This window comes from Myiozetetes cayanensis, unplaced genomic scaffold, assembly GCF_022539395.1.
Source record: "Myiozetetes cayanensis isolate MyiCay16 unplaced genomic scaffold, myiCay2020 scf1, whole genome shotgun sequence".
NCBI classification, from domain to species: domain Eukaryota; kingdom Metazoa; phylum Chordata; class Aves; order Passeriformes; family Tyrannidae; genus Myiozetetes; species Myiozetetes cayanensis.
In genome coordinates, this window is record NW_026086604.1 from 84,542,327 (window position 1) to 84,569,533 (window position 27,207).

General features: G+C 39.4%; 1 protein-coding gene across 5 annotated transcripts in view; it reads left to right on the plus strand.

Annotated features, from left to right (window-relative positions):
- The window catches only part of FARS2 (phenylalanyl-tRNA synthetase 2, mitochondrial), a 236,499-nt gene that overhangs the window by 63,633 nt on the left and 145,659 nt on the right, over window positions 1-27,207 (plus strand). For all 5 annotated transcript variants that reach the window (XM_050323188.1, XM_050323225.1, XM_050323217.1 and 2 more), the window contains 2 exons: window positions 3,881-4,040; window positions 11,412-11,543. In XM_050323188.1, coding sequence (XP_050179145.1) covers window positions 3,881-4,040; window positions 11,412-11,543 — 292 coding nt within the window. The remainder of the gene's footprint in view (window positions 1-3,880; window positions 4,041-11,411; window positions 11,544-27,207) is intronic.

Genomic DNA, 27,207 nt, shown 5'->3' on the forward strand with positions numbered 1-27,207 from the left:
GTATAAGTACATGAGCATGATTTATTCATTATCTTAATCAATGCATGACTGGCAGGAGGAATACACAACTGCATTGTGGAAAGACAGAATGCCATCCTATAAAGAGACACTTAATCTTGGATTGAATCCTAAACGCATGGATAATGAAGGGACGTGAGACCAAAAAATCTATTAAGTAACTGAGGAAACACTGGGATCTTGATTTAAAGTGCATATGTAACTTCTGCCCTTTGTGCCAGGCTGAGATATACTGGAATGTGCTTTTGAAGGAGCATACCTCCATTTGTATTTGTCCAATTAAAACCCCACATCTTCTTGCCATTACATGTTATCAAATATGAATTTATTCTTATTATGAACTAAATTGTGAGTAACTTTCATGCCACATGGTTAGGTCACTTCAGTTCCTTTCTTCTGCTCCTTTGTAATGCAGCATAATTAGATATGCTTTTAAATCCTGGTAGTTGTTAATTTTTTTAACTCCTGCATGGTGACACAATATTCAGTGTTTTGCACACTTTCACTTAAAGAAAAAGCTTCTTGTCCTTACAGTAGACAGACACATAGATGCTCAATTTATGGCTACAGGAAATTTCTTTTCTGGTAGTAGTAGTGACTGATCGTATTCAATACAATAAAATAGTGCATTTTGGTTTAGTGTGCACTGAAGGAATAAATGTACATGAAAATGTGATGTCTTGAATGTGTCAGTGTTTTATGCCGGTTTGTTACATTTTTTTTTTCCCCTCCACTTGCTCAGATATGTGCTTGAGAAAAATTGACATCGAAAAGGAACAATCATAGGTGATTCTTCATTTTATTCAAGCTTTGACTTTCCTGGCTTTGTAGAAATGTTGAAGTGCTCCTAATCCAAGACACGCACTTAGCACAGTTCCAGTCATTGTAATAGTGAAATCAGTATATATGTTAAAGCTGTTCATATTGACATAGCAATGTCAGTGGATGGAAACTGGGGAATAAATATTAATACAACTGTAAGGCATCTTTTTTTTTTTTTTCCTCGATATAACCCCATCCACAGCTGTGCTGGAGTTGACAGGAGCTGATAGAACCTCTATGGAGAACACCAAAGTGAATCTTGGTGCCTACCTGTAAGGGGGGCTGTTTTTTGGGGACTTCCCAATGGCTGTGTTTTCGCAGCCTGTCTGAACTGGAGTAGAATCACGCCCGTGCCTATAATGACCCAGCCCTGTTACATGTGCCAGGAAGTCTCTTAGTGCCACTGGTATGCTGATATTTGATTACTGAGCTGAACTTGACTGTTTTCATGTCTCTCGGTTTCTTCTCTTCTGCTGGGTTACTGCTCATCCAGACACACCTCCCAGACTGGCTCAGTACACTGCCACATGGACACTTACCCTGGCCTGGGAAAGGAGACAGTGTATAGGACTGGTTTGACAGGATGAAGATGCAGGCAGGTTAGAGGGCTGGACTCTGGCTAAATGTGTTTAATGGTTCTTGCACAAGTTTTATTTCCATATCTGCTATAAAATACTCAATTAAAATCTTGCTTAAGACAGTAATTACAACATCCATGTTTCAGGAATAATACAGTGGTAAGGAAAAGTGTTTCTATGTACTTGTTGATACATATGGTGTATTTTAGAGCCTAGTGTCCAGACTCTTCCTTGCGGTGGTCTGAGGAGCCAGTTTTAAGCTGAAGGGAGGAATGAAGGGGAAAAGGAAGAAAGGAGTTTCATATCCTAAAGTACTGCTGATAGGGAAAATAATGAATGTACCTTCTAATGTGTAAATAGAGTGTATTCTGGTCCAAAGGGGGAAGGAACATCTCTGTTGCCTGAAGGATGTTTCTGGCTTACTGAGTCAGGCAGTCAATAGAAAGAAAGACAGCTACTTGTATAGGGTAGTTCAAAGCAGGAACCTAATTTAGCCACTCTGTGAGGAAGCCTGTGTCTCTTCATTCGCCACCTGGTGAGCCTAAGAAAATTATCCTTCCTGGGCTAATGCTGGCCTCTGAATTCCCCCTGGCTTTCAAAACCACATGCTGGATGACCGATCTGCCCTGCTGAGAGCAAATTAGTTATGGGGTGGGTGTCATCTGCTTGTTCCATCCAGGAGCAAATTAGAGAATTCCTACTTCCAGCCAGTAGGAAGAAGGGGGTTTAATCTTTCAAGTTAGCACTGGAATAAGCACTTGAATCTGTTATTTAGAAGTGTAATGCCTAGTTTTGTCAAGCTGTTGCCTTTTGGTTAGTAAAGGCATTTTTGACTGATGGAGAATTGTTTTATTTGGTATTTATCCTTTTCCTTTTTTATTTGGTGTTTTCTGCAGCACACTAAGGAGATTAAGTGGAGTGGTGCTTTTTCAAGCTGCCAGCAAAGTCTCCTTGTAACTAGGAATAAAAGTTAAACACTACTGGATTTTTTTTTTCTATTCCTTCAATCCATTTTGCTGCTAGTTTGTATGCAGTCTAAACTCAGACTTTTCAGGCATGCGTTGTGTTTGTATGAAAAGTGCTAGAAACTTGTCTTAATTAATTGTATCCAGCGTTTGTAGGCTACCAAAGGTTCACTTGAACTTTCTGTTTAGAGCATTTAGTGCACTGAAGGCATCAAACTGCAATTAAAACAACTTCTGTGGGCATCTGTGAGTTGTTAAGGTTACACACTGTTCGTGGCATCTCCTGAGTAAGAGCTAGTTATACTGGGAAGCCTAATGGGAAGAAAATCTTGGTGCATGTTTTTTCCCTCTATGTGCTTGATTGACTGTGGGAAGCTGGAGGAGGAGGGGTAGGAAAGGGCACTAGAAACACTTTCACAATTGGCTCTCCCTGCTCTCCAGACTTTAACAGAGATGGTTTTTTGTACAGCTGTAAGGATTTCCAACAAATACACTGTTTAGAGTGTAAAACTGCCTGCTTGTCTCCCCATGACACAGAGCTTCCAATGCTGCTGTTTAATTAATGTTTTATTGGTCTCTCTGAGAGGATGTAGGTTTGCTGGTATGTATCTGTCTGGGATCACCTGGCCAGAAACATATGGGGATATGCAGGAAACAGAAATCTTCAGTTTGCAGAAGGTGTGGTGGGGAGCAGCCTCTGAATGAAGAGCAAGTCTGTCACTTCCCAAAACAGCTGTCTGGGTGCTTTGTAATTTATTTGGAAACCCCAGCCCAAGATCTTAAATCCTTAAATGCCCCATAGACAAAACTCCTGTACACAAAAAGGATGCTCTGTGTGGGAATATGCAAGAAAATGGTAGTTCTTAAATGAATAAACTGTTCCCAAGATGAATCAAGTGTAATCATCTTAAGATATCATTAAACTGCCAGTGACTTGTTTTCTTTGGCTTAGGTGGGTTTTTGTTTGGTTGGTTTGGGGTTTTTTGATGGTTTTTGGTTAATTGCTTTTTTATAGCTTTGTGGCGTTTTTTAAGATTTTTTTTAATGTTAATTTTATTATAGCTTTTAGATAGTGCTGGATGTTTTGGTATTTCTTTTACATCATTCAGTTACTAAAAAAGTTGAAGCTGTGAGATATGGTTTATTTATGTGGCACGGAGGACTTTGTTCTGCATGATAGCTTTCACAGTAACAGAATCAGAAAAAGAGAGAAAACTTCTTTTATAAATTAATATTTTCCTGTTGATAATCATATTATTTGAAGATATAGTATACAGAAATAAAACAAATCTAATTGTTTGAATATTTCTGTTCTTGTGATGATTTATCTCTGCATTTAGTGAACAGAATTTCAGAAAATCACAGTCTTTATGTTTCTTTTTTATGGTGCAGACTTAGCAGGTAAGATTTCCACTTAAATCAATGAAACTTCATTCTCTGTTTTCATTTAGAAAGCCATTGATGCAAAACACTGGTGTTTTTGTTGTTTTGTTGCAGCTGTTCTCCAGCATTAAAGATGGTGAAGGTTTACAGTTGTTCGAGCAAGGCCATCGCACTGCACACAAGCAAGAGTGTCACACCATGGAGGCAGTGAGGCTGGTGGAGTTCAACCTGAAGCAAGTGCTCACAAAGCTCATGACTCACATCTTTGGTGACGGTAGGTTCTCCTGGACTGCTCATGGCTGTACTCTTTTGGGCTGTGGAAACACATTTTGCTGTATAAATACAAACAGGAGGCTCAGGAGCGGTGTTGACAGCTGGAGTACAGAATTTTTTTAAAAAAATGGCTTTTTTCAAGAGGCCACACCCTCCTTTCTTGGTTTTCCTAAATACTGGTGCACACAACACTGTGTTGAATCATCAGGTTTTTGTGAAAATGTTCCGGTGTGCAGCATGTCAGGGTAACGTAGTGGGCATATACGTGGGGAATATAGGTGGGAAGACGTGCCAGCCTCAACTACAAACACTCGTTGGGCAGAAGCAGGGTTAGAGTAAAGGTGGTGGACCTGTCAGTGTGGATCCTGTGAGGAGAGGCAACTCCAGCTCCAGTGCAAAGCTGTGCAGGACCCCCTCTGCTTTATCCTCATGAGCCTCCCATGTTCCCAGAGGGACAGGGCACGAGTGCACCATCGCAGCTGGCGGTGCTGCTGGGGAGGGTGCACGGCAATGCTCACATCGCACCATCAGCGTGGAGACGGATGGGACCAGGGAAGGGGTGCCTGTGTGCATGTGCTGCTTTGCTGTGTACGCACAGGAAGTGCCTTGAGTGTTTCCCATGTACAGATGGATTAAACCTTGCAGCTGAGGGGAGACGGCGTTTGCTAAGTTGACGCAAGCCGAAAAATACTTGTTTTTTGGTGCTCACAGTGGGATGAGGAAAGGTAATAAATGTGTATATGAATGAAATATTCTGTCCTCAGAAATACCTACTTTCAGTTTTCAGGAACAGAATTTATAAATGGCCTGAGTCAAAATTGCTACATTAATGCTATTTCCTGGCAAGGAGGCTGCTCTTCTAAGCTGATTCATTTTTCTGTTGAGGAAATACTGGGTGGTATTAGAATGTATCAGGTATCCTGCCTACTTTCAAAGGTCTTTCAAGATGCTTACTGCAGTTAGAGCAGTATTTCCAAGAGTGGATTGATAATGGTACCAAGTCCTATATATGATTGCTTGAATATTTTTCTGAATTTCTAAAGCTGAATTTATAGCAAGAAAAACTTTTACCAGTTTTTGTTCTATTCCACTTGAACAAAAATGAAGTTCTTCAGATCAGAGTTTCTTGTGGGTACATTTTACTGAACAGTGGCCTTTTGAAGCATAAAAAATTAGGATCACAGTGAGTAATAGTAAGAATGATATTTTTAGATCAACCTCAGATGCTGGGGATGTTGTTTAAAGTGAACAATTTCTAGGAGTTATTAGTTATCAGAGTTATTTAGGAGTTATCAGTCTGCAGTTTCATCCTTCTCTAAGTGTTGACAGAGGCTACACTTTAGGCTTCAAGCATGCTGGCAGTTCTTCTACAGTCCACACAGTAACTAGAAAGACATTAAAAATATATTCATAAATTATTTTAAACATACAGACTAAAAGTAGATACCACCTTCTTACTGTAGGGATTTTCCATTTATACCAGCTATATTTTTCCTGAAATACAAAGGCAAGATATAGTTAGTGATTTAAGTGTAATTATATATATATATCTATATTTCTCCCCCACATTTCATGAAAATATTTGAATATAGTATTCAGAGAGCAAAGTTCATGTTAGGCATTAGGTGTATGAAGTCGGTGCACTGCAAGTGTCTTGGGACACACATAAATAAATTTCTCTTTTGACTACTGTCATCTTCTAGCTTCCATTTTACTCTTCTCTGTACACAATATTCTTGATTACTTTCTTTTGGTCTCAACACCTGTAAATTTTAACTTAATTTTGAAATGTGTTTTACTGTGTTTAGTGCTCTTGGAAAATTTCTGTATTTTTCCTTTGTGTGGATATTCCATAGGGCCTCATGTTCTGTTAAAAGCAAAAATTTCATTCCTTTTATACTTCACATCAGTTGTATTCTTTACAGCCTGTGCTGTCAGCAGAATACTGTAGTGAAGTTGCGCATCTTTTCTAGCAGGATAGTGCGACCATCGCTGCAGTAAGCTATTGAAATGTTACATTGTGTCACACAGTCAACTGTTACTCATAGGCAGATTGTTTGGATTGTAGATTAAGTCTGCTGTGCAAGTTGATTTTTGCGTAAATTCGCTTATGCCTAAAGTCCTGGAATTGGATAGCTGTGCTTCTGCAGTACTTCTCTGGGAATTTACCGCCTCAGATTGATGACAGATTGAGGATCCCTGCAGGATCTCTGCAGAAAGGTCAGATCACTGACCTGCCCTTTTTTTCCCTTTTTTTTTCCTCTGTATTATTCTAGGTTAGTTTTCATAATATTTAATGAGACAGTTTTACTTTACCTGACTCTTTACCTACACTTATTTCAAAAGTTTTTATTTCTTTCTGGCTTTGGCAACAGAGAAAGGAATGATGTAGATATTAGATGGAGGGGAAGGATCTGGATCACACAAGCTATTGTCTTAAATACTTCGCAGTGTAAGACAGTTCTATTTATGAGATTTTTCTAGTGGTATACTGTGTCTGATTTTGCATTCTACAAGTAATTATCTTCAGGTTTTTTTCATGAGATTTTGATATCAGGAAGCTATTTCAAATACTACACCTAGGTATCACATTCCTAGTTTTCCTCTATTACCTCTAGATAAGGTGTACACTTGAAATCCAGTAATTTAACTTACACCTCCATCTCCCCATACAGATCTATCAGTGTAGGAATTCTGTTATATCTCATTTAAGTTACCTTGTAATAAGGCTTTCCAAGATAAGCTGTCTTAGGTTTCTCTATAAAGTTAGTCAGTCCTTCTCAACTACAGTTCTTTCTGTAACCCTTCCGTAATTTTTCAAAAGCTTTCTGGACCCTGAGAGATTCAGAAGTAACCTTACTGTAGCAAATAGAAAAGACTGATCGTGTGTTGCTTCTGTGATTTGTTGCTTTACATGAAGTGGTTCAAAATTCACTACTGTCCCATATTTATCTACCCAGTTTCTAGGCACTGGTAAGGGGAGGCAGAAGAGTGAGTGATGCTGTGCTTTGACTGATGGCTTTGCTGCTGCTGGTTTTCACTGAACAGCCACTGGATGTCTTTTAAATCAAACATGTTGTTTTGCTCTTTCTTCTTTTTGACTCTGTTGTACTGATACCTCCTTTGAGTACCTGGAGGTCTGTAGTTGTAAGGAGTTTAAAAAGAAAGAAAAAAAAATCATTTATTGAGAACATAATGGTCTGGCTAATAACTTCTGAAAAATGTGAGCTAATGTAGGTTTATGGGCAGCCAGCTCCTGTCTGCTACAAGTGTGATGAATTATCTGCAACAACGAGGTGCAGAGTACTTACAAATCGACGTTCACCTCAAGAGGCCACAGTTTGATACCTTCTGTGCTTCCCAGCACCCACCTTGTGCCCCTCTCCTTTTTCTCCCATAACCTCATCTCTAAAAATAATCCTCAGAGGAACAAAGAGAATTTCTGGTCAGTGAAGACCATCTGGGTCTCAGGCTTTGTTGCTTCTGTGCTGTAGTGTAGCAATAGGCTGCTTTAATGCGTTTGGCTTGTTCTTTTTTCTTTCTTTCTTTTTCAGTGCCTTTGGTCAAGCCTTTTTCATTACGAGACTCAATTAGGCTAGCACTTGTTTAGCTTAATATCTGGTAACACCGTTACTTTTGAGTGCAGGCTATGACCAGTTCCTTACCTCGATTCAGTATTCAGAAATAAAAATAAATATTCACTGTTTCTGTACTTATTGGAGATGTTTGCATGGCAAGGTTTTGGTAGCAGGGGGGCCACAGGGATGGTTTCTTTGAGAAGCTGCCAGAATTTTCCCCTGTGTACAACAGAGCCAATGCCAGCCATCTCCAGGACAGACCCACCGCTGACCAAGGCTGAGCCAGTCAGCAGTGGTGGTAGTGCCTCTGGGATAACACGTTTTAAAAGGGGGGAAAAAAAACTCTGCACAAATGCAGCTGGAGAGAGGAATGCGAACATGTGCAGGAAACAGCCCTGCAGACACCCAGGTCAGTGGAGAAGGAGGGGGAGGAGGTGCTCCAGGCACCAGAGCACAGATTCCCCTGAAGCCCGTGGTGCACACCATGGTGAGGCAGCTGTGCCCCTGCAGCCCATGGAGGCCCATGGGGGAGAGATCCACCTGCAGCCCCTGGAGAACTCCATACTGGAGCAGGTGGATGCCCAGAGAAGACTTGTGACCCCATGAGAAGACCATGCTGGAGCAGGCTCCTGGAAGGACCTGTGGCCCTGTGGAGAGAGGAGCCCATGCTGGAGCAGGTTTGCTGCCAGGACTTGTGACCCTGTGAGAGACCCATACTGGATCAGCTCATTTCTGAAGGACTGCACCCTGTGGAAGGGATCCACACTGGTGCAATTCATGAAGGACTGTCTTCTGTGGGAGTGACCCCATCCATGCTGGAGCAGGGAAAGAGCAGCAGAGAAAAGGAGGGATGAACTGACTGCAGCCCCCATTTCCTGTTCCCACTGCTGGCAGGAGGAGGTAGAGTCTGGAAGAAGGGAGGGGTGCAGGGAAGGTGTGTCTAAGATTTAGTTTTATTTCCCCTTATCCTACTCTGATTTGATTGTAATAAACTAATTTCCCCAAGCTGAATCTGGTTTGCCCATGACTAAGTGGTGAGTGATCTCTCCCTGCCCTTATCTCAACCCAGGAGCCTTTCGTTGTGTTTTCTCTCCCCTGTCCAGCTGAGGAGGGAAGCAATAGAGCTGCTTTGGTGGGCACCACAGTTACTAATGGACATGTACCTACTGGAAGGACTCCCATGAATACTGTGAGGCTCTGAAATGAGAGGGTGTCCTCCTGGTAACACAAGTAATTTCTTTGAATCAGAGAAGTTGCTGAGTTTGTATCTAGTGGTCAGTCTCTGGTTAGATTCAGCATTGTACTCTTGTAAGTTCTGCTGTGTTATACATCTCTCAGCCTTCTAAAATTTCTTGAAAAAATAATTTTTTGCCAGCATTTCATAGGCTGTATATGAAGAAATAAATTAGACCTAATCAGGTAAATTATATAGTAATACAGAAAGCCTAATCTTCATAATCCTTTTAAGTCCTCAGTGGTCTAATTTGCTGAGTGTGAGCAATGCCCTTTATTCCTTGGGAATATATTGAGCTCCAAGACAATATTTTGTATCTAAATAATAAATGTACCCATTTATTCTGTGACAGTCTATAGAAATGCAGTTAGAAGGCTTAATCTTGCTGAAGGCTGAGAACACTCAGCTTTTCAGTAAAGTCTTCTAAAGTCTGAAAGAACACTTGAATATGAACTACAGTGGTATTCCCAGTTGGCTGTGATACTGTATGAATAAAATTATTGTGTTATATGGGATTAACTATTAATTTAGAGAACAGAATAAAGGTGAGAGTTGTTTCTTCATTGTGAATTTGTTTTGGTTTATTCAGATTTTTGTTTCTTTGCTTATTTGCATTTTAAAACAAAAGCCTCTTAAGTACTAATAAACATTAAAATGCAAAAATAAAAAAGAGCTTTAAATTCTTTTTTTATTTTTAGAATTTATTTTAATTAAGAACAAACAGCTGAGAAATCCCTTTTTTTCCCAGATCTTCATTTTGAAGTAATAAGAGGATTAAAAAGAAACTATTACCTGAATGTTGTTATTGAACACAAAACTACTTGAATATTCAGTGTCCTTTCTATAGGTCCAAATTTTGCAAGCTAAGTGAAAATATTTTATATGTGTATGGCTTTACAGCGTATGCAGGGTTGTACAGCCCTAGGATTAAAAATACCAAGATCAGGAAATTAAAAAAATGTTTTCTGTGTGCCATACTGTTACATACACTACTCTTTTCATCTGTGTGTTTTTTTATTGTTATGAGGGAAGAAAAACCAATTAAATGATTGCTAAAAATCACAGTACAGTGGTGAATGGTATGATTGCAAATACTTCCAGTTTTCAAAGTTCTTTATGTAAAATTATCAAAAAGCTTTTTTATCTTTCATATAATTTCCTTAATTAAATTTTTAAGAAAGAAAAGAAAACCTAGCAGTACTAATGCATTTGTTTTTAAACCTCCCTCACCATTGGAAAGTTCATAACATCTAGAAAAGTTCCCTGTAACCATTTGGTATTTTATATTTTGGCCATGCATGTACTTTTGTTGTAGCTTATTGTTTCAGTGTCTGTAGCCACATTTGATGTTTCGGAAGTAATCAAAGAAAATCTAATCCTTGAGGCTATGTAAAATATTTTTATTTGAAAAACTTTCAATATAAATCATGCGATTTGATGTTTGACATTCCTTTTATGAAATGATGCCAAAAAAGCCTGAAAATCAAACCAGGAATGTTAACAGATACTGTCACTCAAACAATTTTTGCTATGCCCCTTATTTTCAAAACTGTACTTGCCTGGTTCTTAATGATCCTAACACTGATTGGTATTTGGCTTAACTGAAGGGAAGACGGGCTTGGGGTTAAGGCAATAGCTTACAGATTTTGCATTTCAGTTCTGTTTTGTGTTTTTGTAGTTTATGTTTCTGAAACTTCTTTCCTGACACCTAGGAAATAGCTAGAAAAAATTATTTAGTGAAACAAAGCCTCTGTAAATCATTAGAAGAAAGGCTCATCAAATATAATAAGGGCCTTGACAACAACTCTGCTTTTGGCAGCAGTGTAGACCTTGTCCTCTTCTGGCTCTTCTGCTCTGAGATGCCAGGACCTTCCTCACTCTGCACAGTGGTATTTGCAGAGGTGCTGAGCTGGGGAGGACGATGGGGAGTTACCCAGTGGTGCTTTTCTCTTACACTTATCTGCTGAGTCCAGAATGCTCTCTGTGTGTTGCATACCTTAATAATGTACAACTCTGTGCATTTATATTTCTATTTGAGTATATTAATATCTATTTTTAACTTTCATAGTTAAACGTATACAGAGAGAATGGCTTTGTATTTTAATTAGGTGCTGATGAAAAAAAATTACTTGCCTAGACAATCAATGAAATACTAAGTAAAAATTAAGGACTTAGCTAGCATTTTCCTGTAAGAAGCAGTTAGTAATTTCTTGGTGCAAAGAATAACAGAATTACTGACTTTCCGATGATCTTGGCTCATTTTTGTGCGATGCCAGGTGGTTGCTAGAGTTTGACAAATGATTGATTTGGTTTCAAAGGGTGCTTGAATTGCACAAAGCATTTTTCATATTACAAAAGACATGGTCATTTTTTTCCACAGGTTTTAAGATTTATCGCCTTGCATGACTGTTGTAAATTAGTTTGTTTGCTATTTATTTTCTCTGGATTGCTGTAATTGATGTCATTAGTTGAAGGGCAAGTTTTACAGATGGTTGGAGGGATGGCCTTTTAAGCATACACCCTTTCATATTTATTTATTTATTTTTAAACGCTGCTACAGGGCTGCAAGTCAGATGGGTAGACTGCTACTTTCCGTTTACTCACCCTTCCTTTGAGATGGAGATCAACTTCCAAGGAGAATGGATGGAGGTCCTGGGCTGCGGGGTCATGGAGCAACAGCTTGTTAACTCAGGTACTGAAACTCCTTTACTTCATTGACATCTCTGTTAGCAAACATTTCCAGAGCAATCAGCTTCACAGTCTGAAATTCCCCCTTCTACCCTGGTGAGCACAGACATATCCCTCAGGTGGAATGCAGCCCTTGCATGCTGTGATTTGAGAGTAACAACTGAGCAAGTGATCTGGAGCCTGCAAACAGAAAGCTTGCCTTTTATTTTGTGCAGTAAGGAGAGAGACAGATGTCAGCTGTATAAGGGAACCTGCAAATTAGGGTGTGAGGTTTTTTTTTTCTTTTCCAAGAGATGTTAAGTACATTCATAGTTAAGATTTTAAAGTATCATTAGCAAATAACATCCCCTATTATTTGGAGTATCAAAGTGCTCCTGTGTCCTCAAAGTATAGAAAGAGGAATGTGCTATTTTTCATATTGCTATTTGGTCACTGGCTAAATAGTAGGTAGATTCTTGCCTTTCTTTTGTTTCCTTTTTCCTTGGGTTAGTTATTGATGAACTTGCAAACTGCATTAAGAGCACATAATTTATTTAATTGAAATTATTACAGAGAAATTTCACCTGGCAATTTTGCTTTCTAAAATTTGTAAGTATGGAGGAAGGAGAGGAGAAATTGGTGGATTTTTTTATGTCTAAATGGAAAATTTTGCATGCTTGCTTTTTCATTTGCTGAGAATAGGTAATTCTTCGTTAGCATAGGACAGACTGCATGTGTTCAGACCTCTGTCATTCAGTGTCTTCCAGTACTATTTATTATGTACAGAAGCCTTTTGGAATATGACTTGAAAGCAAGTGTGTTTTCAGATAGCCAAGTTAATACTCAGTTGAATTTTTTTCCATTGGTTTGTTATGCTATTGTTGTATTTTCATATGGTCTAAATTCTTCCTGTTGAAGTCCAAGTGTGATAACTATGAATTACTTAATTTTGGCACCAGTTACTTGGCACAGCTTGTTTTCCTCAAAGTTTGCATGTATTTTAATGTGATCATTTTCCTTTTAAAAAGATATCCTCTTCCAGAGTTTCTCTCCAATGAATTAATGATTTATGCTGATGTTCTTTCTCAGGTTATTATCTTCATAGTGTGGTAAATATAATATACAGCTTCTAATGAACCTTACAAGTGAAAGACTGCTGTGTAATATTATTTCCATCAGATGTAACAGACCAGTGTCCAGGTTTTCTTCTTAAAAGATTTTATGTTACTCAATTCTTAAGTTTAGGTTCCTTTAATAGGTGCAAGAGGAGTTAAGCTGTGTCCTCACAACAATGACCGTTTACATTTGTGTGCATGTCTATGAATGGATGTGCACGAAATACAAGTGGTTTCTACAGCAGTTTTTTTTTGGTAACTTTATTGTGTGTGGACTTCAATAGCACTTTCTCACCCTTAAAATTTCACATTAATAAAGTGTTAAACCAGATCAAGATTAGCCAAGGGAGGTGCAACCAGCGTCATTCTTGTCATTCACTGGGCAGTGGAAATGATCTGGTCATCTGGACCATTCAGATTTTCCACGTTAACAGCGAGCAAGGTTTCTGTTGTCTTGGTGTGTAGATGAGCAAATACAGTTTGATAAAGGCTGCAAGTACCATTTCCATTAAAGTCAATCCACCTAATGATTGTTTTTTAACCGTTTGCATTCAAAAAAGCCTCCTACAACAAATAAAATTGAGAATACAGTGTTATTTACTATTTTTTAACAGTGATAGTTTCTATTTTGAAAGAAAAATATATACCTTATGACAGTGTTTTTATACCATTGTTGAAAAAATATGCACTTCTGCAAAGATGCACTGACTTGTCAGGAATAATGTTACCTGTTCCCCTAAGTCTGATGGTGCTAAACTAGAGCAAGTATTTGGTATAAAGTGAACGTAGAAGATAATTTTGATAATCAGTTTTCACTAAGTATAAAATCTAGCTTATTGCACTGTTTAACTTCCCATTTTTGTGTGCTTTGTTTTTCGTCTTAAACTATACCTGAATACATAATTTTAATAGGAGTACTATGTATAAATTTTGATATAGGAAAAGTTATTTTTGCTCTGGTTAATACTGGTAAAAATACAGAAAGTTTGCAGTATTGCAGGGAGTACTCTCAGTTTTAGGACCATGATGAGGATACAAGGAAATTTTGTGGTTCAGTAGAGCTAATTTCAATTAACAGCACCCAAGGTATTTATTTCTGTACTTCAAGAGTTTGTTATCCAAGATTTGCAAAGCTGGTGTTCATCGATAGGTGCTGAAGTTCCAAGTCTATATGGAGTTCTAAGGTTCAAACCTTTGAATATAGGATGTTGCTTACTCAGAGCCTGTGATCACATAGTGTTGCTTAGTAACTGTGAAATTGGAAGCAGTTAGGGTGTGATCCTGTGCTGATGAAAATCAATGGCAATGTTCTCAGTGCTCAGCATTGCGGAATATGGTAGCTGGGGACGGAAGCAAGAAAATTGGACTGAAGTTTACCTCAAAACCATGAGACTAAAAACCAGATCATTTAAAAACAAACCGAACCCAAACAAACAGTCCCGAAAAAAACCCCAACCAAACAAACTAAACAAAACAAAAAAAGGAGAATTCCTTAACTTTTTGGTAAAACTTCTCATGATGTGTTTAACTCCTGAAGCATACCATAAAATAATGTAAGGGTGGCACACCAGATCCATCCAATATCCAGAGCATCCCTCTGTCATGATGACATCCCAAGCCAGTTCCTAAAGATGAGTAGAACAGGCATGGTTATGTTGATCTTTCTCTGACATACTCCTGCAACTACCTGTTTCCTGAGCTGAAAATGGTATGTTTGTTTTCAGTTGTTATTATGGAATATTCTTACCTCTCTTTGTCAAAATGTTTTTCGAATCCCAGTAAATCTTTACTCTATGCAGCGTCTTGTAGCAAGAAATTACATACCTTGCGTGAGGAAATACTTCATTTTTGTTCTGACCAGCAGCTTAGAGTTACAGTTAGAGCTCTTCTCTCATGTGAGAAGTGTCAGTGAATATCTATTTCCTTTTACCTTGTTTTAGCCACTCAGTATTTGTTTAGATGTCAGTTGTCACTGACTTCTTTCCAAGCCAAAGGGTGCTGGTCATACAGTCCCTCCCTATGTGGGAGCCTGTCCATATGTTAATCACGATGATAATCATGATCACTCCTGCCTGCTTCTTCTTTAGGCTTCTTTTTAATTTTGTGAGTACTTCTGATGAAGAAAAAGTTGAATGAATACTGTTGAACACAACAAAAGGAGTTTGTCATAACTTCTGAAAATCATTGCTTTTGTTTGAAAAGGTAGAAGCTTATTTGTCATGAAATCTGGTTCTTGAAGTATAAGTCTTTCCCATTTGGAATCCCCTTTAAATTATGAGATGCAGGACTTATTTCCAAGATTTAAATAGTGCTTGGCCCAGGGCTGCCACCTTCAGCCAAATACAAGTCTTAACATGTAGAACTTGTTTGGCTTCAATGCTGCAGTAAATAAATCTTTCTTTACTGATTTATTGAAGATAATCAGAATTGCTGTCTGATTTCTTTACTCATTTATTGAAGGACATCAATTGCTGTCTGAGGGAAGTAACAACTTTTAAGTTCTTAACTTGTCCACTCCTTCTTGGTTTTGGCAATAGGATTATGAATTTGAACATTTCTCCATGGGCAGCAGGTTAGTAGTTAACAGAAAAATTATGTCAGTGTTACCTTGGAGGCACAGGACTTTTTTTTTTTTTTTTTAAATTTATGAATGTGTTCTTTAATCAAATATTAGTTATGGGTGAGTTAGGTTCATATATCAAGCAGCAGGGGGTGTTTTGGAGAAGAGGAAATTTAATATCTTTCATCTAGGTTTCTTTTTCCCCCTGCTCAGCTCTTGCCTGGTAAATTACATTAAAATGTTTGAGCAGATGGTGCATGTGGCTTCAATAGTATGCCGACCCATGTTCTGTCTCTGCTAACAGCTCTCTGCGGGGACCTTGAAATAGTTAACGCCGTGTGTGTCTATATGGATATAGTGTATAAGGGTAAATATAATGCATTTAAAATACATGCCTGAAACTCTACAAGGTGAAATTAAAGTTACAGAGGTATTGGTGTATCAGGCACCTGGGGCCTCCCAAGAACATGAGGTAAAGCTGTCGGACGGGCTCATTCTTCCCTCACGAACCTTCAAAGCGATTTAGGTCTGCTGCGTAAACTTCACAGCTCCCCATCGCAAACCTCTCAGGGGTCGTTTTAGGTCACTGTGTGTCTCCTGTGCCACCACACTGCCAAAGTACCTTGAACCTCCCAGCCTTTCCTGTGCTTATTTTCCTGAGACTATCATCATTCCTCATTTATGGGCTGGAACTGAAGGGCACAGGAAGCTGACACACGTGCACACATGCACATGCATGCTGCAGACAAAGAGTTTAGCTGCCTTAGTTAAAGCTAGCTTTCCTACAGTCCTTATGTACTCAAGAGAGAGAGAAAGTCTGTGTTTTGAATGTATGAAGCTTTGTAGATTCATCTTCTGGGCAGCCTCTTTCTATGTCTGGCTGCAGGGGGAGCAGAGTCTCCTAATTTAGGCAGGTATCTGAAGGTTAAGTGAGTATCTCACAAAGATATAACGTCTCAGATGAAACAAAATTAGAAATTAGGGAGCATCTGAGTTTTACTGACTTCCCTAAGGTCTCAGAAGTTACCTGTTGAAGAAACTGGTGTTGAATGCAAACTTCATAGCTCAGCTCCTGGGTCACCTTTGTCTCCATCCATCCCAGTGATTTACATTTGCACATAAATACGTATGTGTGTGTATGTATAAAAACAAATACAGAGTGAGACAAATAAAACAAGTCAGTGACCAATTAAGTACAGAGTGAGACATACTTGGCTTGTTTTAGTTTTGTTGTGTGGTTTTCTACACACACGCACAGTGTAAATTAGAAAAACTGATTGTCACATCTGGCTAAGTTGAGAGACCTTCTGTTGAGCTGGCAGCCACTGAAATTTTTCTTTGCTCAGTCAGATATGGAACTGGTATGGAGCTGTGGTGATGTGATTGAATTTTTATCTGTATTCTGCAGCATTTCATATGGATACCCACAAATGTATGTACATGGCACATCCAGAGATGTGTTTACCCGAGACAGTGCTTCTCACTTTAAAAGCAATTAAGTAATGTGGCAGATAAGCTGGTTTTCACTAAAAATCTGTGGTGATTCAACATGTCTGAAGGAGAGGAGTTGTGGTGGTAGTCACCTGGGTGGCTATCGGGAAAACGCTTATGCAAAAGAGTTAAGGCCCAGTTGCCTAAATTGAGGGATGTGGAGTGGCAATTAGCTGTTCTTAGTTTGTAAATTGAGGGTTGTGGAGGGGTGATTAGCTGTTCTTAGCTGACTGCGACATCTCTTGACTGTAAAGAAATCATCCATAGCAGGAGTCAGCAGAAATATCAGCCACTTTCTTAGACTAACAATTAATGCCACCCTGCAATCTTCATGTATGCAAACCTAAGTGCTGGTTTGCTAGGCATCCCAGTCCTGCAAAGGGAATAGATACAGCACTGCTACGTATTTACATAAAAGCTGGACTGTAGCTTGTGATTTAAATTTTGGCAGGATTAGATCCGGACTCTTAGGACTTCGGAGGTTCAAGTTTCTAAGGAGCATGTATTTTAAAATTGGAATAACTCTTCTATAGAAAAGCTATGTCTTCTAACTCCTTTCTACCCTCTCAAAGAAGAAATTGGAGAGAGTTTATTTCCTGCATTTGGATGGAGGTTGCCTTTTGGGTTTGATTTTATTTTGGTTTCTTTTGAACTGACTGTAAGGAAGTCTTAGTCTTTCCTTGATAAGTAAACCAAAACAGAGAAATGAGTTATACAGTAGTGATGCTCCCATCAGTCAAACGGCGCACTGTTTCATTTGTTATTTGATTTTCTTGTTCTTTTACCTATGGCTACACCACCAGGTCTGATGTGTGTGTTGTGTTATAAAATTAAACTTTTCCTTTGCCCTTCCCTTTTTCTTAACAAGATAATTTACTGTTGTCTTCTATTTCATTTACAGATCTATTTTTAAAACTGTTTTTTCATCAAGTTTTTCATCCAGGAGGAACCTATAAAATTTTTGAAATGTTGCTTTCTCTGATTTTATTACCTTTGACAGATTCATTATCTGTGTTAAAGTTGGGGTTTTTCAAAAGAAATAATATAAGCTTGCTTCGAGTCTGTAGTGTTTGTATATATTGAACAAATACAGTATTGCATTTAATGACAATTCTATTATACCTATTTCTGGTAAATGTGTTATTTATTTACAGGGGTATCTTGTAGGAGAACAAGTATAGGATTGAATCTTGCAAGTAAGGAGTTATTATAGAACTTGAATGGCCATTTGAGTTTGTGACTCCATATGATTTTTCCAACTTAGTGTTAAGAGTAGTAATAGTCAGTAGATTTAGAGGGTAATTTGCCTTTCATGGTGCAAGACTACATTTTTAGTTGGTATATAAGTTCCTTGTCTTTGTAATTTAGGAAACTACTTTGTCTTCATGCTTCATTTTCTCCCACAGAAAAATGCATGTGAAAAAGGGTTAACTCAGAATAACACAAACCTTGAAACCAGTGAGAATGGTTATTTGACTGACTGGTGCATCTTTCCACTGAGTGAATGAAAGCTCCCCCTACCATATGTGAGGCTGATTTTAGTCCATTTGAAATCTAGAAAAGAAAAAAAGAGATACACAGTTGCATATTCCAAAGTTTCTGTTGCCTTTGAAGCAGTTTGCCCATGTATGTATTGCTTCTCCTTCCCTTAAGTTTTTTTAATCAAAAGTAAATTAAAGGTTTAGTAATTCACTATGATTTGTCTCCTTGGGATCCAGCAGGAGGACTAGAGCACCACACACAAGAGAAGGCTAAATAATGATGAATGTAGTTTATTAAGCAGCTCCCGAGTAAAAGAAAGTGCTACTCTCAAAAACCTGGAAGAGCAACAATTTATAGCACTGAGAAGGTGTTTCCCTTGGCTTTATTTATGCAAATGAAAATACAGCTAAATAATACTATTGAATTACTACACTGTTATGTGGTGAATGCTGAATGTTTTTAATCAGGCAGGATTTGGTTCAATGAGCCTAATATAATTCCTCATCAGGCTAGGATACCCTGTGGGTATTTTTGTTGCGTTGCAATATTCATTTTTGCTGTTCCCAGGACATTTATCAGAACTACCCAACTGAGGCTGCAGAAGAGATTTTACAGGCACGCCTCTAACTCTGTTCCTGACTCTACTACACAAAATGTTCAGAAGGAGGTGATAATGTTGTGAAGGATAAACGTTTTTCCAGAAGGAAGGAAAGAACCTGGATCAGGTTTGGCACCTCCGTGCTCCTGGAAGGCAACTGCAGCACAGCTATGGAGAGGAGACAGCCCATTCCAGGCAATGTACCAGCTAGTTCTGTGCAGGATTTGCTGCCGTACCTGAAATGAACCAGGGAAAAATGCCAGCCTTTATTAACACTTTTCCCCATGTAAATAACAGTGACAGATTACTAATAGATATTAAAGCAATGTCTCCTTTTTCCTGAACAGAATGGATGCTATAAATTATGTATTCTGATGACTATGCAGTGAGCATCAGTAATAAGTTTGATCCTAAATACTGTGGTAGAGTCCCAGGAAACTTTTGTATGTAATGACAAATGGAATTGAAGAGGTAATTGTGGAAGTCATCTTCTGCCTGTTTTCTTTTTGGCCAAATGGAGAGTGGAGGGGGGAAAGTACTTATTTGTTTCCTTGCTATTGAGGACATTGGGATTATTTAAAAACTTTAGTTGAATATTTGAAAGTCTAGGCAAGTTCTATATTTCCTGGGTCAAAATGTTGGCTTTATCAAGAAAAAAACCAAACAAACAACACAAAACCCAATAAAAAGCGCATAAGCTGGTGGATACAGTTTTAGAGCTGTTGGACTCCTCACCCTGCAATAACTTTTATTCCCTATTGTGGGGACACAGGAAAAAGTAACAAAAAATGTGTTTTCCAGCCCTGAAGTTTGAGTTGCTCATTCAAATGTACCAGTCTTCTTTATGTTAATGACAAAGATTGTCACTGACACGGTAATTCAGAGTTTTTTCTGCCAAAAAAATTAAAGTGGATTTCCTGAGTTTCTTTTAGAACAGTGATTGACATAAAATAGCAGTGGGGATTATAACAGAGGAAAAGTTAGTAGGATCTACTTAAATAAGTCAAGAGACTCCACCTAGGACTTTGACTGTACTGGTTGAAAAGTATTTAGATAATGAATTATTCCAAAAGAAAAAGTACAGTGAGGAGAATCCTTTTCTCATATTTCTTCAGACCTGCTTAGCATGTTTCAAAAGTGACAGTCCAAGATAAACTCCTGACTTGGACTCCTTTTTTCATCTTGGAGAAATATATTTTTAATACAGTACTAATGTGTGGCTCAAAGCAGAGGCTATAATTGCCATGATATCTCTGCTACTGTATTAGAGCCCGTCGTATCACAATCAAGACAGGAGCAGAATTAGTCACTTCTACAAGTGCTAAATTGCTTTTTAGTCTTATTGAATAAAAGCTGGTGATCCTAGAAAGGAAAACTGTATTCTAACTGTATTTCCACTTGCTGCTACTATTTTTATTTATGTAGGAAGAGGTGACAGCTCATCTTATACAGGAGAGATTGTTTTGTCTAGGGTGCTCTGCTTGCAAGATTGTCCTGTGTCCCTCTCGTGGTTATTTATTTATTTGTCTAGTTCCTCACAGCCTAAAGTTCAGAGAAGATTTAACAACTCAACTGATTGCAGGTCTTTCACATCATAGGTACATAAGCAGTAGGAACAAAGAAAGTGAGAATTTACTAGAGCCCCTCCAGAACAGAAAGCTAGAGCTCACTTAAGCCATCTGAAGATTCACTTAATTGTACAGTAAAGAAAAGTTACTGTGCCTACCTTGCTCTCAGCTTTTGCACATCACTAGTGAAGTTGAGCAGACTGACCATGTTCTGCATATGATTGATTGGAGGAACTGTAAGCAAACATTAGAAAATTGTTGTATTATTCTCTGTAGATTTCCTAAGTTGTTCTGTGCCACGTGTGTGGTTTTATAGTACAATACAGGTGATGAGAGCAATGCACTGGTGAGTATCTGGATTTCTTTAAAAAGGACCCTATGAGCTGCTGTTCTAGTGGGACAAGAAACAAACTGCTCTTTTGGTAGCATGTGATGCTGAGCAGACTGGTTTCTAGCTCAAAAAATTGTAATTTGTGCTGTTTCTGTTTCTGTGCAGTTAGTCAGTACAAAAGGATCGTAGTAGAAAGATCTTGTACATCCTGGGGTGGAGAGAAAGAAGCAGTCGATATGACTGTAATTCAGTGAATAGAAAATAGCCTGATTTTTGTGGTGTCTAATCAGTAGTTCTGTATTTGTCATCTTTGTGTGGTTATCACAGAAGCATTAAGTCTTAAAAACAGGAGAGGAATAGTAGAGGAGTGTGCAAGATCATCAGTGGACACAATGTTTACACACACGACTGGTGACTGGTTGTTTTTGTATTTTTTTATTATTGTTACATTACACACCTTTCATAAACTCTGATGTTGCCCTGGAGTTTCTACCAGATACTTTTAAGCAATTGGTATTTAAAAACAGGGGAGAGTGCAATTAGAAGATGAGATAGATGGAAATTCAGGTCATCTTTCACCAAGTTTAGGAGCAGTTCCAGAAGTACTGCAACCAGTCATTTCCTATAGACCTCTGTTGGCATTCTGATGTCAGACAAAGAATGATCTCGCATTCTTGCCTCTTCCTCATGGATCAATAACCATCAGAGACCTCTCCCCTTCTGATGTTCTTCATTATACTGACCATTGGGTTTATCAGAGGAAGTGAAGCTACAGCAGCCACTTGCAACAAGCATGCCCAGAGCTTGGGATCATGACGGCATTGGTTTTGTAGACTAAATTATTAAAATAATTCTTAGAGGTAGAAACACAGTTGCAATCATTAAAAAAAAAAGCACTTCCTTTACTTTACTGACAGCCTCTTCTCTTCTTTTCATGACACCTGCTGGTGTGATGCTCAGTAGTAAGAGAAAATCATTAATTCTTTCCTTGAAAGGCTCAATTTTGAAAAAGCTACTGTTCCCCTACAGTGACCTTCTTGCTGCCTTATGATACTCTGCAGGAAGAGAAAATCAGCAGCTCTTTCCTTGAAAGTCTCGAATTTGAAAAGCTAGAGTTCCCCTACAATGACCTTTTTGCTGCTTTACTCCCATCTCCCTTTCATTATCTCTGTTCTCATGGGGCTTAAAGAAAAATGCATACACCTTAAGTTAGGGAAAAGCTCTGTGAAGGTACAATTCACAGGTGGAGTTTAAGGAAGGTGAACTAAGGGACACTGAATCTGTAATTTCTTTTATGTGTTCCACACATCTGTACAATACAGAGCTGGAAGGGCCTTCCCAGGCTCCCTGGAGACACCCAAAAGGCTTCGTAGCAGGAGAGAGTAATTGCAGCAAGTATGCTGGCGGCTGAAGGACAACCCCAAGATGATTTTCAAACCACAGCTGTGAAAACTGTGTCAAGGAAGACAGCAGGGGAGAAGCCTGCATGAGCTCATCAGCTCTCTTGGAAGTGTTGTACGAGACACTGAATTTGGAGGGCTAGAGTTTGTCCAAGGCATTGCTTTACTCCTGGTTCTGGGCTTATATCTTGAACAGGAAAGGTGTTTGACGGGTGATTGAAGGCCTCTGTTGATGGCCTGCAACCTGGTCCATTGACTTTGATTTTCTTGCTCAACTCTCAGCCTGTTCTTGTAAAATGACACTTTTAGTTTGGATAATCCGGTGTACAGACATTTTTGCCATGTCTGCAGAGATGTGAAATGGAAGCTGAAGCCTTCCTCTGGGAGAGATGAAAAGCATGATGAGGAGTCATTGTGAGGACTAATGGTGGGATTAGAATAAAATACTGTATTAGGAATCAGTATGAGGACTTGACCACTGGTGAAAATAGGGGATAAAAAAAGATGCAGTAGCTGTTTCTTGATAGCTGAAGTTTAAGACATGGTAGCAGCTGTAACTGGAACAGAGAAAAGACCTGAGGAATCACAGTCTTTTTTTTAATTTATTTTTGTTAGGGGGATTTGGTTTTGTTCTTTTGAGGACATTGACTGAAAAACCTTAAGCTAAAGTTGTAAAGTCTAATGGTTTGAAAGAGGTATGTTTTCCCAAGACCTTGCATTTCTCTTCCACTCTTCCTTAGCCTTGTTGGTCATGGTGCAAATACCTTTACAACATGATGCTTTGAGAAAGCATTAATATATAGATATGCTAGCAATGTGTCTTCTTCAGCTGCTGAAATGCATCCATCTGAAAGCTTTCTTTGATGTTTTCTTTGGTGGTGGTTGGTTGGTTTTGTTGGGGCTTTGTTTGCTTTTTAAGGCACGTGAAGAAAACACAATGGAGAGGAACACTGGCTTTGGCTGTTTTTGGTGACAGAAATGTGGCCAGTCTGTGTTGTCCTGCTTAGATGCCCTCTCCTGGATAATAATAAAAATGATGCTGCTACGCAGCAATTTTCTGCAGCGTGCCCTAATAGTTTTTATGAAAGCTATGTTATTAGGCATGTTTTACAGAGCAGGAAAGTGTGACACAACTCAATGCAGTGAGTTGTCCCGTGTCACCTTACTATCCACTCAGAGAGAGACTGGCCCTCTTGGTTGTTTGCTGTCAGCAAGGGCAACAGTACTGCTACCTTGTCACCTTTCACTTGGAAAATAACTCTTCCCATCGTGTGTTTCTTTTTCTCTGCTTTTTCATTACAGTATCCTTTTCTGAACATTTCAATTAATTCTAAACACAGATCTCTGGCTCAGAATGTTTGCTAGTGCTGGGCTTTTCTTTTGTTTTTCTTTTTACCTGAGAAGCTCTGAGCTGGAGGAATTAACAGAAACTTTGAGTAAAGTATGTTCCAGTGTTATGTGAGAACTCCCTGAGATTCATAAGACTTTTTAAAATATCCATAAATTTTATTTTTGCAAGGGTTGTTTTCCTTTCTTGGCTTGGTGCACTTAGACTGATGTATTAGAAAAGGTTTGGAAACCCCCCGAAAACTGCATGTTAACAATTTATATGGAATTCAATGGCACTCAAATTCTGCATGTTACATTACAGTTCACATGATTAGGTGCTGTCAAACAAGGCAAGAATTAAAATCTCCATGGGGTTATCAGTCTTTGCAAGTCAAGATGATCACTGACTTGCTTGGGTTATAGCTGCTGAAACATTACCTGTAGTCACATTATTGCATAATTACAGCTTCTAGTCTCTGTAACTGGCAAAATGTCAAAACTACCGGATCCTTAGATCTGATTCTATTGTAGGAGATTCCTATGTAGGATAAAATTACTAGCTTTTCAAATCAATTCTCAAACATTCTAAATATACTGTAGCCTTGGTGCTATCTGCAGAATGGTGTGCAATTTCATATGGGGATATGCTATTGGTCTCTGTCCAGGTGATTAGTAATCATGTACGTAAAGTATGTAGCACTTTTTCTGCACTGAGTTAGATTAGAGCACAGGCATGCTTACAGCTAAAAATTGGTTTGATTTGGTGCTTGCCTTCTGCACAAAACTTGCATAGTTAACTGCATGGAAGGAACGATATCAATATTAAAACTATTCAATACCGTTTGCTTGAACTTAACATCTCTATTGCATTCACAGTCTTCTTCAGTTTACTTGTGTATGAAATGGAGATAATAACTTATTGACTCTTCACTGTTGTTTCAGTCTTGATTAGAAGTTGCAAAATGCTGTCATACCAACTGATGGAAGTCAGTCCGCAAGTGCAAAGTAGCTTGGGAAGTCAGCAAGTCTAGTCAGTAAACCTCTAGCTGGTAGAACTAGAGTGGCCCAGTGAGTAGTAGGCAACCCGTGGCATGGATGCCAGTGGTGGTTTGTAAGCAGGTGCCAAAATGGTGTGCCGTAGGCCTGGCACAACGTTGGAAGCATAGACTGTGCAGAGAGGCACAGCCTCTGGCTCCTGGGAAATGCAAAACCGAGCAGGTCATAGGAAGAGCTGTCTGATATGGAAGCAAGGCTTATTAACAACATCTTGTCTTTCTGAAAGGTAGCATTATCTGGCCTCTTCTGAACACTTACCAGCATGCTCAGTTTGGGATGGAAAAATACAAGGTAGTATGCTGCCCTTCTTAAGCGGACATTCTTGCTTAGTACAGGCATGGATGATAGCTGGTAGAGCTTTTCCTGCAGCAGAAAGAGTTACTAGATACTGTGCTTCCAGAGGCAGAGCACCTGTGCTGTGAGACTGAGGTTTTGTAGTTAATGTTATTAATCAGTGCAAGGAGCCCCCCGAAAGGGATTACTGTTCTTGAACATGCACTGAGCAAATAAAGAGTACAAAAGAATGCCCACTGCAGAGCTCACAAAAACTAGCAGTGACCTGGCAAGTAATGAGCAAACAAACTAATAAGTGTGAGAAAAATTGATGTAAGTTGTCACCCTGGGCTTCTTAAATAAAATAGTAGCCTTCTGAGTATTACTGGTCACAGTGCTGTCCGTCAGACTGCTCAGAATAATGTCTCTACTTCAGTGTGATCCAAGGTCTGCACTGCAGCCACACAGAGGAGACCTTTGCTGGGCATTATTTTACTAGTACGTTTTTATATTATTCTTTTTACTGACTTGAAGATAAAGATATATGCTGACAAGGCTCATGCTGAAGGGTTCTGCTTTAGCTCTCTGATCAAAATTTAGAACTGTTGTCTACCATACAAACTCATTTTGAGAGGTATCCAACTTGAACAGTTCCAGAATCTATTTGTCATTGTTGCTTAGAAGAATTCGATGTTTTTGGTGCATTTTCAATCACTGCTTACAGCACTGTAATGTTTTCACAGCACTTGTCTTGGCAGTTGTGATCCTTTGCTGCATAAGTGGTGGGTTTTTTTGTTTTTGGTTGGTTGTTTGGTTGGTTGGTTTTTTTACTCTGCTTACTGCAGCTGTGACTTGAGCTTATCAAGGTAAAAAGGCAGCATTTTTATTGTTGCTGCAAATCTTTCTGCACTGGGTGCTTATAGGTACCTACCAGTACAGCAGCCTCAAAGCCAGCAACACTGGTTGCAAAGACTCTGTGGGGGCAAAGTGAGACTAATGCCTATTTCCATCCCCTCTGGTGAGAACTGCTCGGAGCAGAGAAAACCCCCTCTGTCCTCCCCAGCACGTCAAAATCCGGCAGCTAGCTGCTAATTGCCTTTGCAGTGATTCACATGCCATCTGCCATTGCTGGGTTCTTTTGTCATCTGTGGTGGGCTATAGGCAGTTCCATAAACTTCATGTGGTTCTTCTGTCCATGACACCAACTCAGTGCAACACAGTAATAGCAATGACACTGCTACTTGCAGAAATTAATTATGAAACTATTTACGTGCTGTCGCCCATTCTTTTGGCTTTGAGAGGACAGTATTCTCTGGAATAAGGGGGGGGGGGAAGGAAAGGCAAGAAATATCATTTGTGTACCACTAAGTGATCCCCCGCTCTCGCAGAAAGCAACTCATGGATGGTGGGAGAAAGATGTCAAAAATAATGAAAAGTGCAAAGGATTATTATGTATTTGTGTATCACACCGCATCTGCAGCCCAGGGGCGAGCAGAGGAGAGCGTGACCTGCCCATGCAGTGTCTAGGGAGGCGGCAGGCGCCCTGCTTGCCTTGTGCCTGGGCAGGGAGCGGGGAAGGCGCCGGTCCTGTCACAACTTATGTAACGGTTGCATAAGAGTGCTGGTGGTGTGACTGTCAGAAACTTGTGGGAAGGACAGGATTTTCCCTCCCTTTGCTTCCTTATGGCTTGAATCAGAAGCTAAGTCTAGAATGCTGTTGTTTACTCCCCTGTGTAGCTGGCAATTCTCCCTCCCCCAATCAAAGGGATCAGGGGGGCTCCTGCTTTTGTTTAATCCTGCCTTGTTTTTGCTCTTAGTACTTGGGTTTTTTTCCTTGTTTTCTTTTTTTTTCTTTTTTTTTTTTCTTCTTTGCCTGCATTTACATTTTGATAGTCAATATTGCTGCTACCAAAGCTTTCAATAATTAAATGATCTATCAGCGTTTTCTAAAGCCACCTGGGTGATTTGCTGAAATTCCACGTTGTTTTAAAGTGGTCTCTTCAAGGCAGAGAAGCTGCAGAATCTCATCTGTTTTTTTTCCTTCCCCCATTCAAGCCTTCTTTGAGGATGCTGATATGCATCATTTATAAGTGTGACATCCCAGGCGCATAAACCAGCTTAATATGTTAATATGTTAGGAAGAGGGTTGGTGAGGGAGGGTGAGAACATGACATGATCCAATCAGTCCATTCAAAGCTGCAAACCCAATACTGTTTTTGCGGGGACCCAGGCGTACACCACTGGAGGGTGTCGTACACCTCAGTCCGTAAATAAATTGCTCCGGGAACAAGAAGTCAGAAGGTGACTGGGAATGCCGGCCGCCTCATTCCCCAGACGAGCTCTTTGCCAGCTGAGCTGGGGTCACTTGGTTCACGTAGCTTGGACAGGCAGTGGCACTTTTGTATAATCCTCACGGCTGCCTCCAAAGCGCCGTGGCACTGATCCTTCCTGCTGCTGCAGGGCTGCTGGTGCAGCGATTTGTTAAG